General features: G+C 40.9%; 1 protein-coding gene across 2 annotated transcripts; it reads right to left on the bottom strand.

The window, feature by feature from the left end:
• Positions 1–4,336: 4,336 nt before the first annotated feature.
• On the bottom strand, positions 4,337–18,765 carry noxa1 (NADPH oxidase activator 1). 2 transcript variants are annotated; one of them, XM_071897168.2, is made up of 16 exons: positions 18,640–18,765; positions 17,609–17,783; positions 15,805–15,887; positions 15,104–15,212; positions 14,010–14,144; positions 13,486–13,593; positions 12,888–12,947; positions 12,762–12,799; positions 11,842–11,980; positions 11,322–11,390; positions 10,804–10,891; positions 9,970–10,082; positions 7,662–7,822; positions 6,343–6,451; positions 5,358–5,481; positions 4,337–5,186 (listed from the first exon to the last, which is right to left on the bottom strand). In XM_071897168.2, the coding sequence occupies exons 2-16, from the start codon at positions 17,780–17,782 to the stop codon at positions 5,080–5,082; spliced, it is 1,617 nt and encodes a 538-aa protein (XP_071753269.2). In that variant the 5' UTR covers position 17,783; positions 18,640–18,765; the 3' UTR covers positions 4,337–5,079. The 2 variants fall into 2 exon arrangements, with proteins under 2 accessions (XP_071753269.2, XP_071753275.2); XM_071897174.2 differs by lacking the exon at positions 11,322–11,390.
• Between the last annotated feature and the right edge of the window lie 938 nt (positions 18,766–19,703).

Genomic DNA, 19,703 nt, shown 5'->3' with positions numbered 1-19,703 from the left:
TTACTAATAAGAGTGTCACCAGGCAATGCCTTGATAACTCATCCCCTGAGCTTTTTACCTGAAGTAAAACTGAATCAACAAATCTATCCGTTACAGCCTCACTCAACTAAGTATATCTTTATTCAACAACTGATTAAACCAAATAAATGAATGCAATCAAGTAAATTAAACTAATGATGGCAAGTGAGTGAAATCAGTTTGAACGTTGCGGAAGGAGCTAAGTCAAGCACGCGCTTTAAAATATGTACACATTTTATTAACGTGGGCACGAATTATGAAATTGTGTGCACAAAATAATGAAAATGAGGGTACAAACGAGCCAAAACGAGGGAACGGCATTCATCTTTTGTAGTCAAACGAACCAAAATGAGAGAAAAATATTCATCTTGTGCATTTGAATGAACCGAAACGAGGGCACCGGATCTGTCTCATGCGCATTCAATATCATCTTGTGTCCTCAATCTTGTAAATTATGGCCTTGAAATATACATTTTATTCTCCAGATTCTGATTCCGATAAATAAATGTGAAGAACGCTCATCCCCTTGAACTTTGCATCACCCCAAGTAAGAAATGACCAACAGACCTCCAAGAGACAATTGGACCTATTTACAGCACATCTGTCCAAAGAGTGCAGGGCTTAGTTTGTGCTTGAATTAAGTGGAGTGGGTGAATAGCTGAGGCTTTATCTTGAGACGCGATTAATCCGCTCCCTCTCCAAGCTAAAACTCTCATCAACTCCCCTGCAGAGCATCCCGTTGGTCTTCTGCTCCGGCGGTTCGTAAGACTCAATGGCAAATAGTCCGAGATCAAGAAAATGATCTGTAGAGAATGTGCTGCCGTCTCCAGAGCTTTGTCTTATGATACAGACAGAGTACAATTACCAGACACAAATGAATAAGTCGATATTGTTTAGTGTTTCAGCATGAGACTCGTGGGTATACTAGACTCACACGATAACCTGACAAGATACAGAGGAAGTTTGAAGATCGGTGTTGTGTGCCCCTAATGATAAAAAAGCATTCCTACCTAGCCGAGTCACACGGCAGCAAACCAAGTAATAGCTGCAAAAGAACAGGATTAATATACCTGCTTTGAACCTTTTAGGCTTTAGGAACCTTTTAGACAAACTGGTTTTGAAGCCTTTGTGGTAAAAATCGGGTCTTCTCATGGCTGTCTGAACAGGGAGAAAACGCACTGAATCAGATTCCTTGGACATTCATGAGCAGTTTTGGGTTCTTTAGTCCAAAGAAGTAATATATTACTCGTTACTTGTTTAAAAAGAAATGTCATTGCATTATTTATTACTCCCAATTGCATCTTCTCTTCCCTTCAAAAGTCAGGATAAGTTTCCTCTCCTGCGAATAATCAGGAAATCAAGTGGTGTTGATGTCCAGTGTTTTTGTCGTCTTTGACTGGATAAAATCAAAGTAGTGGGAACACTTCCACCCAACTTTTTTCTACCATTTCTCATCTAAGCTACTCAGTTTGAGAGGCAATTTGGAGGAAATTTTGAGGAAAATGAATCTCCAGTCTACTATTTGAAGGGGTTTTTGATTGGTTTTAGATTGGTGTATTACTGAAATTGAAAAAGTTATTCATACACTCATCGTTACTGGGAAAAGTAATATTCCTGTAACGTGTTATACCCCAAAGGCTTCAAAATCAAAAAGAACCTAAAGAAAGTGAAAAGAAATAAGATATGTAGCAACTGACAATGTAAAAACTTGTCAAATATAAAAAAACTTTCCCTCTAAATGGTTTGAAATTGTAATAAAACCTGTTAATAAAACAAGCGGCGGATGTTGTTGATGCTTGTAACGTTAAAAATAAAAACCCTAAAATCCCAGCTGAAGCTCCCAACATGCACATGCATGCCCATGAAGTTTTTAATGTTTCTTAAGCGCTATTACATTATTAATCTATATTATTATTACAGCATCAAACAGCACTTAAGCATTAAAAATACAGCATGTTACTCCCATTATAAGGTAGTAATTGCTGGTTAATTTAATATTGTGATGTGATTCGGGAGGTTTTATTATATTTTTAACCCATTTCCAACCTGAGTGACATTTTATTACATAAATTCTATTACATCCTTACGCAAGAGAGCAAGGTTGAGAAATTTATGACATCAACAGGTTTTATTTCAATTTCAAACCCAACATTTTTACAAGTTATCACATCCAGCAGCTATTACATTATCAGTGTGAAAATACTCTCAATAATACAGTGGAACCATTTCCGTCCTTTATGGATGTTCCGCGCCGACAAAAGATCAAACCCTCTGAGGATTGAAAACAGCTATTGTTGACTGCGTTCGCACTGTAAAGCTAATATACTGTAGCTCCTAATGTATTCACGCTCGCTGCCAGTGAAGCGGTCCGCGGCGGCGGGCGGGCAGGCGGGTGGGCGTCCATCCTGAGCGTTGGGAGAGCAGTCTTGATAATTAGAGGCCCCGTGTTTCATAAGCCGTTTGAATGGAGCTCTCTAGATCCAGCGTTTGTGACAACAGCTAAAAGCACCTGACATTTCCCTCGCCGGCAATTAATGCCCGGGCCGGTGCACTTCCCACCGCTCAGAGACAGTCAAGGTCCCCCTTCATACACAGAGACTTGGACTGCTATCTTTAGTCCGCCACCCAGATAAACGGACCTACTGTGTTAGGGGTGGCACTCACACATACTTCAGCCTAAGTGAGTCTAAATTTAATCTTGCAGAATTCTAATGGACAGCAAAGATCAAGCGAAAATTGGCAGAAATCTATTAGGAAGCCATATTTAAAAGAAACAATTCGCAAGGGCACGCTTATGTACAGATAAATGGAATTTACGGAAAGCGACAATGCGCAACTTTTCTCCTTGAGGCAGGAAGTGTGTCGTTAGTCCCGCCCTCCTCCCCCTCAGTTGGTCAAGTTCCTGCCCCAGCACCTGTCAGTCTTCTTGATGAGCTGTCATCTAGGTAACTGTGTTGTGTATATATATATATATATATACACATATATATACTGTATATACATACACATTTATATATGTATGTACACATACACACACATGTATGTATTTGTATGTACACAGAAGAGTACTCTGTATCTGTATATGTGTATATACTATATACCTCACTCCCTATTTTGTTTATTTTTCATTTATGAATTTATTTAGTTAGCTTTTTATTTATGGATTCTTTTTTTTTTTTATTCATCGTTTTATTTTTGTATTGTATCCTATTTTTAATTGTACCATTATATCTTTTTTTATTTATTTATCTGTTTTCATCTTTCTAAAATAATCTCCCACTTGCTGATACCACATCCTTGGAGATTTAGAAATGTAAATTGGTGTGGATGTTGATGTTCATGTCCTGTGTGATGACTAAACATACAAATAACATTGGATTTGACTGAATTGCCACGTAGATGCAATATGGACATCACCATTATGTTAAAATGATATGATTACAGTGTAAAAGTGTACATATGGAAACATTCACCATGTTCCCTCTAAGCTGATAGTTTGGTGACCAACGTCTAATAATTTCTCATGCTGACCAAATATCTTGTCAGTCATCGCTCCACTTTGTCCCCAGAGATGTAGCGGCTGTAGAGCTTGTAGGTCTTAGTGGTAAATGATATTAGAAGCAGGGACTTAACGTCGGGTTCAGCGACTTGAAGCCGCTGCCTGAACATTATTGGTTTTCGGCTTCATTGTGGAGGCAGACAGAGCCGTCCTAACTGCATTAGGGAACGGTACAGCTGCTTGATCCAACTTTATTAACGTCACATGCAGTTTAATATGGGGGAGCAACTCCGGCAGAAAGGCGGGAGCGCCATCCCTCCCCAGCCACCTCTTTCCCTATCAAAGCTACATAAGAAGGACGGGTCTGTTTGAGATTTAATCTGTAGACTTTTATGAATTCACAGCAGTTGGAAGGAAAGGTTGACAAGGTGACGCAGCTTAACTCTCCTGCCAGAGGCCGGCCTGCAGTCAGCGCACTTATTAATTCAGAGTTAAGAAGGAATGTCAATGCTCATAAATGGCAGGGGGCTAATATAGCTGCGCCAGATAAATACAGAAAAAAATGTCATGCAAATGAGGCAACACACCACTGACTGCTCCAAATAATGATGTTTTGAGTGAAAAACAACTTTGAGGAATCAGCTCACGGACCATTACGAGAAACTGACAGAGCAAGGCATGATGTCACCGACAGAAAATGACTGCGTTGTCAAAATATGTCAATTCTGACTTATGAAGTGTTGAAAGCAAGGATGTAGTGGGAGGTAAACCCACCTGAACTGAGTTTACACACCTTTGTGAAATACACAGGTGGTTGATATAAAACTTTATTATCTAAATTCATAGCATACATTACAGTAAGCAGTATCAGACTGATGTAAGTTACACAGAAATAGTTGTTTTTTTTCAAGAAAATCTAACATGATTGGTACTATTTTCAATGTTATAACCATTTCGGGGAAAAACATGTTACCTGATGTTGCTCAATATTTAAAAAAAAATATGATTTTATTCCTAAAATGTTGGTATTTTGTTAAAGGGCTCATCATAGCTAATAACATTCAGACACATCACATTTTTGAAATGGAGTGACAAGTACATACTGTATATTACCTAACTTTTACTACTTCCACATTACTGGTAGATACATTAGAACAATAGTAATCATATTGTAATTTTTTAGCAGGATAGTATAAAATATAAATTCATGTACAAATCTTATAGGAATAGCGGAGGAATAACTTAAAATACTTTATGGTGCCTTTTAAATCTCCTATGGTATTCCTATAGGAACTTACAGTGGCTTAATACACTTTAAGGTCATTATTGAGTACCACAGACACACTATAAGCCCCTATAGGAATATTATTGGGATATTACAGTGATACCATAGGAGATAGAAATACCATAAAGTATGATAAAATCACTATTGAGGACCACAGACACACTATAAGCCCCTATAGGAACATTATAGGAAGATTACAGTGACTCTTCATTAGGCAGTATGGGACATTTAGAAGTAAACAGCAGATATTTACATGTTGATTTCACATGGTCTGGTCCTATAACACGGTGCTCTGATCGACGCTGGGGTTTTCCCTGTAGGCAAAGCAGCTGGGGAAGATGCCTATATTCCCTGCACAGTGTCCCTCCAGCCACTCCTCATTAACTAGAGGAGAGAGAGAGAGAAAGAGGCATTGAGATAAACATCTGGATGGAGAAAGAGAGAGCAGGCAATGGGAGAGCATTTATAATGAAACTGCCAGAAAAAGACAAACGGCTTTTTTTTATTATTCCACTGACAAGTCATTCAGTGTGGAGGGTGAATTGCAGCCCTCACCTTCGCCCAGGACGTCGATGGTGTCTCCCTCGCTGAACTCCAGGTCCTCTGGGCCCTCGGCAGCGTAGTCATACAGCGCCACCATCTGGTACAGGATGGTACGGCTGTCCAGGGGGTCTTCTGTCTGAAATACAGGATTAAGAGCTTTTAATTAGGAATTTACTTGGGCTTACTTTTGCGCGAGTGACTGGAAGGTCTCCGGTTTGAATCCCTGGACTGGTTTGGAGAATGCGGGTGGGGAAAGTGAATGAGTAACACTCTCTCATCCCTAAACAAATACTGCTGAGGAGGCCTTGAGCAAGGCGCTGAAACCCAGTGTCAACAGCTGCTCAGTGGCCACCAGTAGAAGACTGTGGTTGTACTGGGCAACTTCCAGTGTGAATGTTTGTAACTATATGCAGGGGCAGACTTAGTGATTTGGGGGCTGTAGGCAAAGGCAAGAATAGGGCCCCCTGAATCCCCCCTGAATTCCAACTCTCTCACTTTTTAATGTATTGTTTCTATATATAAAATTCAGTAGCTTTGCTTATTTTATTTTTTTAACTTCTCTCTTAGCTACTGATGCAGTGGCAACGAAAATGAGTTTAAAGTCAAGTGGCAAAATCTCACTAGAAGTGGAATAGCCCACTGTAGAGTAGGGGGGTGACCATGACTCAAGATTGAAATAATTTATTGTAACAAAAAGAGGGGTGTAAATTTCTTTTAAATTGATTAAAAATAAGTTTATATTAGTTGTATTCTTGTCTTTTCTGGGGCCCTCTGGCTGCGGGGCCCAAGGCAGTCACCTACCTTTGCCTAATGGTAAGACTGCCGCTGACTATATGAATGCAAAGCAGGCTGTTTCTGGAAAAGAGCATTGTTTTCTGTCAACTTTCCCTAGATAAATAAAGGTTAAAAAATATAAGTTATGTAAATACGGTGTGGATGTAGCAGGTGTGTGTCTGTGTGTGTGTGTGTGTGTGTGTGTGTGAGCAGGAGTCCCTACCTGGCACCACAGGGTGGCTCTGCCCGCCTCGGCCACCTCCAGCAGGGTGCTGCCTGGCTCCCCCGCCCCACCCAGAGGCCTCAGCACCTGGGAGCCATGCTGCTTATGTCTGGGGAGGGGAGTGGGGGTAGTGGGGGGTAGATAGGGACCGGGACAGGGGCAGGGAACGTGAGGGCAAATATTGGTAGATATGAGACAGGGGAGGGAGGGGGGAGGGAGGGAGAAGGGAGGGAAAAAACAAGTTGACAATGATGTAATCGTCAACTTTTTATTTACAAAAAATTTAGATCGTCCCGTAACTAGAGGATCCCATGAAAAAGAGGATCCCTGCAAAATGAGATTGGAATGATGCCCATTACATGATTGGAAGGATGCCCTTTCTTTTTTTCCACCCTCCATCCAAAGGACTGATTGTACGATGTGCTTTTATCCCATAATGATGTGTGCATGATGTTTCTATCCCGGTGCTTCTCAATCCTGGTGCTGGAGTACCACAACCCTACTGGTTTTCTATTTTACTTGGTAGTTAATTACATTCACCTGGTGTAATCAGGACTGAATGACTTTGGACACCAGGTGTATCAACTACCAGGTAAAATAGAAAACCAGCAGGGCTGTAGTACTCCAGCACCAGGATTGAGAAGCACTGTTCTATCCTATGCTGCTGTTTACTGCTGTTTTCATGCACTGTTTTTATGTCCTTGGTGCTGCGGCAAATTTCCCTGCAGGGACAGTAAATTTGATCTCATCCTATGTTATCTTACAAAAAACAATGTTGTGTCCATGAACAGATTGTGAATAAAGATGTTTGATCCTGTGCCTGTGTTGACTAAGGCACTAATGATTACTTTACTTTGGGTGCATTGGCTTAAAAGCAAAGTTCAAAAACACCATCAAAAACAGTACAATTTCAGCACTTTTGCACCATGCCAAATCAAAAGTACTTTTTTTTTTTTTATTATCTCAGGTTCTTAGTGTCCTTTTGTGAGGCTCGATGCCTTAACTGTCTTGTCTAAGTGTCTTTAAGCAAGACACTGAACCCTAACCTGCTCACTCATCGCAACTGTCACTCTGGATAAGAGCGGAGGCATAGAGGATGAAATCATCTGGTTTTTTTTAGTATCGACCCCTGAACATAAGTTAACGTATTTTCCAAAATGAAATGAAACCTTTCAAATGGAGATAGAGCAGCAGGAAGGAGCGAGAAGAGAGAGTGGACCCATAGGGCGGGGTGGACAAAGAAGAGGATATTTTTAGAAGTGAAGCATCACTTGTTGAAATTCAAGGTGACAGAAGTGGGTTGGCAGGCCTGCGGTTACCTGAGGCGCAACTGAGCGACTGGCTGGCCCAATTTGTGTGCGATTCGCTCCTGCAGTTCATGGTACGGCGTGTCCAATGGGACAGACAGAACCACGGTGTATCTGTAGTGGACCTTCACCACCACAGGGCCCGCCTCGCCCCCCTGGGCCGAGCCGGCGTACTGGGAACAAAATGGGGAAACGTAGTTAAAAAACACTGCAAGTACAGCTAAAGCCTGCATAGGGTTAGATTGGCCTTCTATAAAAAACAGTCAGTGTCGTCCACCTCAGATATGGATATGATGTAGTTTGATTGGTTACATATTTATTGTAGAATTGATCAATACTATACTGATTGTCTATGGGAAGCCCTTATGCATTAATATAATATGTTACTATATTATATTGTATTATGTCATGTTATAGTAGTAGTAGTAGTAGTAGTAGTAGTAGCAGTAACAATAGTAGTAGTAGTAGTAGTACTAGTGATAGTAGTAGTAGTAGCATTAGCAGTAGTAGTAGTAGTAGCAGTAACAGTAGTAGTAGTAGTAGTAGTACTAGTGATAGTAGTAGTAGTAGCATTAGCAGTAGTAGTAGTAGTAGCAGTAACAGTAGTAGTAGTAGTAGTAGTAGTACTAGTGATAGTAGTAGTAGTAGCATTAGCAGTAGTAGTAGTAGTAGTAGTAGTAGTAGTAGTAGTAGTAGTAGTAGTAGTAGTAGTAGTAGTAGCAGTAGCAATAGCAGTAGTAGTATGGCTTTCAATAGAGTTTTAGTGTCCCATGATGAAAGATGAAGATATTGAATATCAGCACCAAATATCAGCTATCGGCAGCTTCAGTCCATAGATATCGGCCTTCAAAAACCCATATCAGTCAAACTCTAATCTACGGTGTAAATTTAGCCCTCTGAAAGCAGAATAAATTAGACCAAACCAATTTGCTGACTGCATTTGGGTCGCTGATGTGCAAAATACTCCAGGGAAACCCTCAGAATAAAATGACTTGACATTTTAGGAAGCAGTGGGAATGTTGAACGTATGCGATAACCCGTGTATAGTCTGCTCTCCGTAATGTGTCTGGCACTCTCTCTTTGCTCTGGTTTTGAGGTCCTGATCTCCTTGGCCCTTCCACTGTTTGCCATGGTAATTAGGCTAGTACATCATAAAATTGTGATTATGGATTATGGGTTAGTTGCTCTGGTGACAACGCAAGTCTGGTCATTAAGGCCGCAAAGTCTGTCACACTTGCTTGAGAACTGTACAGATGTGTCCGTTAGCAAACTGTCAAAACTCAACTGAAAGCTGACATTAGCGACGAGGCTAATGTAGCATTATCAAAGATTGTACTTCTTACTAGCTCTTCTAGTCAACATTAGCGTATTAGCAGATTATGGCAACAAGGCGATGGACAAGCTCCTTTGGCCCTTGCTGCAAAATCTCTCACCTCAACGACTTGCCGTTAGTCAGTTTATACGGAAGCTAGCCCAACGGTTCACATAAATAAATAAACAGTCACATAAATATGGCCGCCGCTCCAACCATCCTGGAACATTGATTTGAGTGGGAATGACCGTTCTTATCCATTCAAGTTCTGTGGTTTCAGTCCTATCAAACTCTGTAAGCTGTCAATATGTCAGTATGTCTCTGCATTAATGCAACCAAGACAAATTCCTGTACATTTTATTGTACCTGGCAATTAAAGTGATTATGACTCAGCGAGTTAAAGTGAAGAAAACCTGCCGCAACCTCACAGCTCTACCGAACATCCTTGATTTGTGTAGTTAACTGAACAAAGGTGTCCCCCCCCCCCCCTTCTTTTGTTCAAGAAGCAGCGGGTTGCCATGATCACCGGCTATGGGCTGGCAGATATGAAGAGCATCCTCCTGAACTGAAGTCTTCCTGCGTAACCTTGACGGAGACAAACAGGCACTTCACAGGGAAATGTGGGACAGGAAGTCCATTAGTTAGTCGCCGTAAGAATGAGAGAGGTTTTTCCTTTCAAAGATAATTCAGGTCACTCTGGCAATGCGGAGGCACAAAAGCTACTCTCGAATAGTTCCGCGAGTATTTATATCCGAACGCTGACTACCTCTCCCTCCCTTGAGCGTCGTAGTGACTTAATCAGGACACATCAGCATTCTCCCCGCTAAGTTCAAGCCTTACAAAGCATTTTATCCACAAGTCCACACAATCCCTCTATATTTAGATGGGGTAGGAAAACTGTGGAAGACTGTGTTTGTGTGTCACGAGCTGGATCTCGGAGGAAAATAACCCAGACGAGACGCAGCCTATCAGTTTACGCGGATAAATCTGGCTTTTACAAAGAGGTACCTGGTGGCTGGGGCTGCTGGCGTTGGCGGTGTACTTGGGTGGCTCTGTGACTAGCAGGGGGGGCAGGGTGGCGTTGGTGTAGGACGGAGGTGGAGTGTCCATGACGAAACGCACTGCAGAGAGAATGCATGTACAACAGTCTGATCACATACAAAACACAAAAGGTTAGACTAATATATCAGTTTGCCAATATTGCGCTTTTATTACAAATCAGATCTGGTCCAGTCAGTGTGTTCGACCTCTGATATGATGGATATGATGCAGTTTGATCGATTACATATTTATTGTAGAATTGATCAATACTAAACTGGTGTAGTATGCATGAACATGCGTTTCTTCTTTGGTCTAAATGCTGTTTCAGAGGCTTTTCCACCTACAATTCTGGGGGAAAAACTGAATACTTGTAAGTTTTTGGAATTTATTTAGCTTTTTTTTATTATTTTGGCATGAAAATGGTCATTTGAATATCGACACTGAACATCGACATTGAATATCGGGAAAAATATTGTCTATCATATTCCAAAATCGTCAGTATTGGCCTTCAAAAGCCCGTATTGGTCAAACCCTGGTCTGATCACATACGTTATGATACATATTGGCATCACCCCCATTATATCCCATTTTCTCTTTTCCAGAGCGACTTAAAATGAGTGCAACAGCACAAGCAACCACCAGTAAGGAGTGTGACCTGAGAATGATCTCGTATAATAGAGAAATGCTAGGTAGGGAAGATCTGAGGATAAAAGGTGTGAAGGTCTTTCTTTTCCCCCCTGAGGCAGGAGGATATTAGAGAAAGTAGAGTAGGAGGACAAAGGAGGAATGTGACTCATCTACCCTGAGGAGGAGCTGCAGGGCCGGGCAGGGTCTCCGGGCGAGTGGGCGGCTTGAGGCCCGGTGGGAGGGGGATCCCACTGGGGACCCTCTGTGGAAGAAGTCAAGACAGAAAAAAGTCGAAAAAAAAAAAACTCTTAAAGAGTATTGAATTATCTCCGTCTACTCTATACTCCATCTCCGTATCTATTCTTCCAGCAGCATCTTTTGTCGAAGAGAACGGAGCGATCTTGTAACCGTCCCAGTCAAGAGGCTTTAAACGCAGCAGTGAATTTGAGCGCAATTTTGACACAGCAACTATTTTCCCTGACACAACAGCTTTCCCGCTAAGTCTCAAGGGTGAAGCGCGGATAAAGCTCTGCTCAGCATGAGTCTAATATTGGCAATCTGTGGAAGGCCATGATTAAAGGTCTATGTCGAGCCGCGATATATTGTTTCCCTTCGCGTGACCCTGAAGTATCTCAAAGCGAAGCCAAAGTGTCACAATGTGTAGCGGTGAAGGGACAAAAAAAACCCATTACATTCTCCTTTTTGCCTTTGGTCGTCTTGACGTCTGCTGGCTCGAGCAGGGCCATGGGCAGAAGGCCTCTCTGAAAAAGGATCCAGAAGTAGAAATCAGACACTGAAATCAGTAAATCCAACAGTACCTGACAGAAGCATAGAGAGGTAAACCGTAAAGCTTTTTCATTAGCCACTTCTGATGTTATAGTGCTGGTGTAAGCAGACAAACCAATGAATTATAACCTTCTACAGCCATTGGTTCTGTTTCTTATGCACAGGGTGTTTGCAAGTTTCAACAAGTTACATTTAAGACTTTGTAAGAGCTTTTTAGTTCCAAGTAGAAAGAAATACAAGATCACTACAAAAAGTCAAATTTTATATTTAACTTTTGATACTACTTAAGACATTTCAAGACTTTTCTCAGGACCTTCAGAAACCCTGATTCCACTGAACTATTTACGTTGTTTTTAATGGGAGTCTATGAAAATGATACTGTATGTTCGGCTCATTATAAATGCAGCAGCTTCTCCTCCTTCCCACCTGTCCGTCGTATATGACGCTTGCCATCCCGTCCCGGTCCTCCTCGCTGAATATGAAGACCATGGCCCCTCCCGGCACCGTCAGCTGACCGGGGCCCCGAGCCATGTAAGGGACCCGCATACGCATGTAACGAGTATCCCTAACAGGTAGTGAAGAAATTCAATCAGTCACACATCCACAAGCATCATTCTACTGTATGTCGTTTTAATTTCATGCTTTGTTGTCTGATGTAAAGTGTCTTTGAATACCCTGAAAAGTGTTAGATAGATAAAATGTACTGCTATTATATTAGTTATTATTTTTAGTAGTAGTAGAAGTAGTAATAGCAGTGGCAGTGGTTGAGGTAGTAATAGTAGTAGTAGTAGTCATAGTAATGGTAGCATTACTAGTTGTAGAAGTACTAGTATTAATAGTAATAGTAGAAATAATGCTAACACTTTACATTAAGTGTTCATTAACTAATGTTAACTAATGCATTTACTAACATGAATTAAACATGAATAACAACATTAACAAAGAATAGTTCATGTTAAATGCACATGAACAAAAATTAGTTCATATTAGCCAACTAATGTGTTTACTAACATAAATTAAGCATGAACAGTGACATTAACAAAGATGAGTTTATATTAAATGCACAAAAAAATAACCAAATTACATGAATAACACATTATTAGCATTAGTTAATGCTTGTTGTGATTTACTTTAATACATGAATAATTAGGGTTTCAATTTAGACAATACATTGGCATTAACAAACATGTATAACAACATTAATTAATGCAGTTGTTCATGTGCATTTAACATCAACTAATCTTTGTTAATGTTGTTATTCATGTTTAATCATGTTAATAAATGCATTAGTTAATCGTTCTGTTTCCATGTTTGTATTTATATTCCATCTTGGTGATAATACTCACTGAGCTCCATCCACCTTGGGCTCATAGAAGCCAGGTTTCTGTTGAGAGGACAGAGAGACGGTCAGGAGAAGAGATGACTGACAACATGAGCAGATTCAGACTGTTGTTAACTCTGGTCAGCCTCACCTGCAGCCTCAGTGGCTCAAAGCCTCCAAAGTCATCATTGGGGATCATGGAGGAAATCACCTGGAAAGTAGGATACAGTCATACCAAGTGTCTATAATAAATTCAGGAATCCTACACATTTGTCTCTAGATGTTAGGTTGATGACCAATATTTATTAGTGCCTCATTTCAAAAGTTGCTGTTTTGTTGAGTAGCTGATTTGAATGTCCTAGATATTTGTTTTGTATGTAATCAGGACATTTGTTTCAGAAGAGGGGTATTATTTCTTCAAAGAAGGTCTAAATATATAAGCAGTCAAGCCTTTTTTTCAACCAATCTATCGTTTATTAACATGGCATTTTCCAGGCCTGAAGATAAGAACTTCAAATTCCATAATATTTCTGGGTTTTCCCTGTCCATAGAAGACAGAAGCGTCAATTCACTGAACTCTAACCTATGCAAAGTCCCTGCATCTAGTATTATTTGCCACCAAAACTTTCACACCAATTTGGATTCACTTAGGTTAAGGTTTGGTGAGTGCCACATCTTACCACATCCAGTTGACACAACAAGACATGACACAACAGGCATGGTGTACATTGGACACAGGGATGCTGTACCTTTGCTTTGCCCAGGAAGTCTCTCTGTTGGAGCTGCTCCACATCCTGTTTCCTGGGGCGAAACACATCCCCTTCAGGCACCAGGAGAGGAGCCAGGACCTCCCCCCTCTGGAGGACACACACACACACACACATTTGTATTATAGTTGCCAAGACCTTTATTGACTACATTCATTCTCAAAGCCTTATCCCTACCCTTGACCCTTACCCTAATCTAAACCTAATTGTAACTTAACCCAAACCTTTATTATAAAGTTAAACTCATAGTATCTGTCTGAAATAACTGCCGGTGGATAGGCTTGCATCCAGACCGCTATAAATCGCCATGCAAATTCAGAAAGTGCTAAAGACTGTGATTCATGGGAGCTGGACACCAGGCAACATCTTTCTATCCTTGTGAGGACATTTGGTCCTCACGAGAACAAAAATACAAGAACACACACACACACACACACACACACACACACACACACACACACACACACACCAAACACCCTGAATCAGCAATGGACTTTGATACTCACCAAGACACTGTCCAAAGCCAGCTCCACATTTCCCCCTCGACCCCCTCCTCTCTCCTGGGAGGCGGACAGCAGGACCTCCCTGGCCTGCTCCCACTGGCCCATCCGACAGTACACAGCTGCTGCATTGTATAACACCTGGTAGACATCCATATTTTTGCTCATTGTTTATATTATTTTCATATTATATCTGCTGTTGTGTGAAAAACCTGGTTCTAGAGTTTGGTCAATATATTGATAGGCTGATATTGACCTTTTAAAGGGGCAATACTTAAGATTTTCACTGCCCCACAGAACAAAATTACCATAATATATCTGCAGGGTTGATAGGGTTGTTGATCAATATCAATGACTCAGCGATTACTTGTCCAGCTGCTCAGATTTCTGTCTTTCAAAACTCACTTTCCGGCCCGTTTTGGAACAACTCGCCACCCAATGGCATTTCAAGGCAACTTTTCAATTTTGAACTGCTCAGTGATGGAGGATGGTGCTGCAAGTGAGCAGGGTTGCAAGACATTTCATCTACAAAGGCTAAAAAGCCTTGTTCTCAAACCAAAAAAGCAAATGACAAAGCAGTATTATTATTCCAGTATTTAGCATAGTGGTATATTACATCTTAATGAGACATTTCTATTGGATCTCTGCTCTAATTAGTTAGCTTACTTTCCAACACATTACAAGGATTCAGGTCCAGATTCCTCTGTACTAAAGCACAGTTGAGAAGTAAAAGCTTACTGACAGGCTGCAGGCACAGGTGCAGGTTCTCTGGGAAGCTATGATATGTCTTATCTGTACTGTGAGAAATATTTGATATTGTGTAACCTCTTCTTCAGCCTCCATCAATGAGGCTTTGTTAGTTCCCAGGTGTATGTGGCATTTGAACTGCACAATCGAGTCGTTGACATGAAAGCGATTCTCTCCGCTTCCATTTCTCAGCTCTGACAGACCTCGTGGGATTGGATTTTTTTTTTTTTTTTTTTCAGAAGTTTGGTAATAACGTGTCAAGAAAGGCATGCTGGGTGACTGGTGTTTCCTTGTATGAATGCGTGTGGTCACATTGGAAAGAAATGGTGTGTGTGGGAGACGGAGTGTCAGACCTGCCAGCTGTACAGTTTGTATCGCAGGCCCAGTTGTCTGTAGTCGATGACCATGTTCCCCCTCATGTGCTTCTGAGCCCAGATGCAGTCTGACAGAGCGTCCTCCAAGCTGGAGAAACAGCAAGGTAGAAAACAGAGGAAGAGACGGATGAAGGTGTCAAAATGTCATTACAAAGTGACAATAATATAATTTGGATGCAGAACTTGTGAAACTGTGATAGTCAAGCGTCTCATTTGTGATTACTACAGCAGAATAAAATGGAGCTAATATCGCGATTCATTTTTCTGCCCCACGATACGTATTGTCACATTTTTGTATTGCAATATATTGAATAACGATATTTCGTCCCATCCCTAATAAGAAGAGATCTTAACACTGAATGGAAAAAGTTCCAGGGGAAGAAGTAAAGAGTTTGATTCTTAAATTAGTTATTGACCATTTGAATCATTTCATCTTACAAAACAATTTATGTCATTCAAGTAAAAATCATTTGGAAATATAACTGTCTTACAGGATGGGATCATCTAAATTGAACACTGGTAACAGTTTGTTCTTCATGAATGAATCACAAGCCAGATGCGATGAGTTGATGAGCGCGTGTGATAACAAATCCTCCATGTAGCAGGGACTGTGAGGCCGGACGAATGAATAAAAATCTTATCAAAGACAGTTGGCGATGGGATACGGCGCAGCCTCCTACCTGTCGACCTGCATCCGTACTGCGGCTCTCTGGAAGAAGCCGACGGCGAGACGTTCGTCCCTGGCGATGGTCTGGTCCAAGGCCTGGACATCACAGAGGGGGGTAAGGACCGTTTCAGGTGGGACACACAGACATGCATTCCATTCACATTGTAGACATTCAGCAAATACTCTTATCCAGACTTAGTTACAATGCAGGTACAGGTTCAATGTCTTAGAACCTGAGACGTTCTGCTTCTAGAAGACAGTCTCACCACTACGCTACAATGCAAGTGTGCACATACACTCTGTGGCCACTTTATTAGGTACACCTCCAGCCCACTCCTCATATATTAGTACAATGTAAGTATAAAGCATCTCAAAAATGTCTCAAAAACGTTCAGCGTTTACCGAGAATGATACGATGAACAAAGCACATCCAGTCAGCTGCAGTCCAGTCCTGCTTGAGGACAGAGGTCAGAGGAGAATGGCAAAGCTTGTACATAACATCTTACTACAAAAGTGATGAAAACAGAAACTCGGATGAGGTACAGCAGCAGAAAACCGTGCCAGCAGAAAACCGAGCTGCCAGCTAACGTCAGGGAGATGAAGCGACGGTGGATCCGTCCTGCCTGGTGTCAACAGTACACTCTGGTGGCGGTGTAATGGTGTGGGAAACGTTTTCTTGGCTCACATTAGGCCCCTTAGTACCAGTGGAGCGTCAGTTGAATGCGTGCATCCCGTCATGACCACAGTCCAGCCTTGTTCAAATGGAAACATCCAGCAGGATAAAGATGGCTCAGCAACATGAGAGTGTTTTTTGTTCAGTCCAGATCTCAAGAACTTGGGGACGAGGTGGGATGGTGCGAAGGGGGGAGGGGGGATGTTGGCAGCATGAATGTTCTGCTGAAAAATCTACAGGAACTGCATAAAGCTATTGAGTCTCCCTTACCATTAACAAAAACCAACATAACACCTACCCTATCTTCCAAAAACCTTGGTGTGATCCTCTACAACCAACTGTCCTAGACCCTTGCCCAAACCAGGGTTTGCATCCCTTATCTCACACATACACACTAGTTAGCTGTTGTTGTTGTTGCTATTGTGTTATTAGATTATTAATGCTTACACTTGATTATTGACTTAACATAACTGCTGATAGGGGGGATATTTTTTTTACTTTACTTTTCTTGTTTAATGATGTGGCACTTTTTGCTGTCATGGCACTCTGCATTATCTGACTACACACCCTATGGATGCTTGAGGAATGTTCACTTACTTTACTGTTGCACTAATTGTAAGTTGCTTTGGATAAGAGTGTCTGCTTAATGCCTAAATTATAATTGTCATCCTTGTGGCATGTTTCAGCACCTGGTTGAATCCAGGCCCTGCAGAATTCAAGTAGTTCTGGAGGCAAAAATGGGTCCTACCAGATATTATCTAATGTCTAATGTTAGTACCTAATAAAGTGGCCACTGAGTGTACATACACATACACACTGGTATGCACTCACACACAAACACACACACAAGGGAATACACACACTACAGACAGAATGTTGTCAATGTAGTAAGTCGTATTATGGGTTATTATTGAAGCTACTATGAATTTATAAAATAATGATGTTTTTGGGATTTGAATCAATTCAAAATATTGACTGAGGAATTCCAGGTGGCAATTTTTGTATGTATATAAAGCATTTTGGAAATGAAACTCCATACAAACACACGTACACATACAAGCCCCGTTCCCCTTTCCTACCCCCCACCCCCCATCAACTCTCCAACACACGCACACACACACACACACACACACACACACAGCACCTGCAGGGCCGGCTCCAGCTGTCCCAGGGCAATGTGAGCCGAGGCGGTGATGAAGAGCGTGCGGGACGTGGGCTCGGTGATCTGGTCCAGTTTGGCCAGAGCGCCGTCCCAGTCCTTGGCGTCTATGGCCTTCACCGCCTCGTCCCACAACCGCAGCAACTCAGTGTACAGCATCCTGGACAGAGGAGAATACAAACACCCACCATGTGATAAAATGTGACACCTACTGTTAAGAAATGATTGAGGCCATCAAAATATTTTGGATGAATCCTTTATTTCAGTTTAAAAAATAATAATGTAGGCCATTTTAAGCTATTTTAAGATTCTTGCTGACATTTTTTATTTTATTATTTTAATTATTCCTTGCCCTTCTTCATTTTTGTTAATACTTTTGAGTTATTTATTGCTCATGATTTAACACATTGCTTAATTTTTTATTCATCCTTTCAAGCGCTTTGTGTATTGACAAGTGCTTTATAAATAATAATATGTATTATTTATTGAGTTAGTTATTTATTTAAGAATGGAATCATTTATATTTATGCACTACAGAGTGATGACTTTAAAGTCCATTTTCTATTGAAAATGGATATGTGGCTTGTTGGAATCAAACTGTTTACTTATACATTACATCTCCATGTCAAGTTTGACTTCAGTTACAAATACTGAGACAAGCCGACTTTTATCAAGTACATTTTTTTAAACACTTTGAAATAAAGTACTTCAGAAAACCAATGAAGAAAATGATTGTGTTTCAAGTTAGGCATCCTATATTAAATCCCTAATCAAACCCTAACAATTTCTAACCATTTCAAAATGAATAAAAAGTAATACATTTTACATATATATTTATTTAAGTATTATTTAAAGAAAAAACAACAACAATGATAACAACCTGGAACATGCAGCATCATTTTACTGGAAGTACTTCCTTGTGCCTCACACATTTCCTACCTGGAAATGTTATTCAATTCATACAAGCTGAACACTTTAAAGAAACCTTTTAAAGCTCCTGCATTAGGAGTGCTTACCTTCTGCTCTTGAATGGAGTAGTCAGTGAGAGTTCAGTCAGACAGTCAGTGTGCAGGTCTACCTTGATACCCGTCTCCCTCGGTCTGCCAACAGGGAAGTGAAGGCCGGGTTAGGCTGAAACAGGCTGGCCAGGAATCTCCACCCTGCTGCAACAAGGAAGTCCTCCATCCACATTCCCCAGATAGGACCTGAGTAGGCACACAGCCAGAGGAATTCACCAGGGGAGAGTCTCTACAGCACGTACACAATACCACTGCAACATGCCTGGGTCACTTTGTATCTGTTAGAAATCACAAGCCTGACAGACAGGCCTTACCGCCTATCCCCGGCTGGGTAGGCGGACCATCAAGTCTTCAAATACACCTGCTGTTAATTAGGTCAACTTCTTATCATTGTCTAGTAAGTTTGTGTATTGGTAGTGTAATGTGTAATGTTGTTGATTGTAAAGATCTATTACCGTAATTATGTTATTTAGTGTGAATCAATGATGTTTATCAATGTTTGTTTCTTTAGGTTAACCTCCCTACCTTAAAGCAATATTCCACTTAGTTTTAACATGGGGTTATTTGGGACTTGACCACCATGAAAACCAGAATATAAACTAATCACCAAGATCAGATGCAGCTGGACGAGTTTGTAATTTTGCTTCCCATTCATTTGAATGAGGCCACAAAAATAGAATGAAAACTGACATTTAACACACTGGTGAACAGACTCAGCAACAGATCCTGCTCTTAAGACAATAAAGCAATAGGTACGTTGTCATTTTGTTTTTCTATTCTTGGTTTACACTAAAATTAGTATTTAAAAATAAATGTAGATCTGGTCTCCCAAACAGGAACTATCTCTCCTAAATGGTATCCCTCCGCTATGTTCTCTTCTATCAATAAAAATGCTATTTGGTGAAATTATGTTGTAAAACGTTCCATTGAAAATTACAGCAGCAGGATCTGTTGTTGAATCTGTTCACCAACGTGTTAAATGTCAGTTTTCATTCAAATGAATGGGTAGTAAAAATCTGAACACTACAAACTCGTCCAGTTGCATCTGATTTTGGTGATTA

Source organism: Centroberyx gerrardi, chromosome 8 (assembly GCF_048128805.1).
Source record: "Centroberyx gerrardi isolate f3 chromosome 8, fCenGer3.hap1.cur.20231027, whole genome shotgun sequence".
NCBI classification, from domain to species: Eukaryota; Metazoa; Chordata; class Actinopteri; order Beryciformes; family Berycidae; genus Centroberyx; species Centroberyx gerrardi.
This window is presented reverse-complemented; position numbering and strand designations above follow the sequence as displayed.

Excerpts from the sequence above, each read along its gene's own strand:
- noxa1 (XM_071897168.2), bottom strand. The coding sequence starts at position 17,782 with ATGCTGTACACTGAGTTGCTGCGGTTGTGGGACGAGGCGGTGAAGGCC. Across the intron at positions 15,888-17,608 it reads AGCTGGAGCCGGCCCTGCAG|GCCTTGGACCAGACCATCGC; the intron begins GTGCTGTGTGTG and ends TGTGATGTCCAG. Across the intron at positions 5,482-6,342 it reads GAGCCACCCTGTGGTGCCAG|ACAGAAGACCCCCTGGACAG; the intron begins GTAGGGACTCCT and ends CCTGTATTTCAG.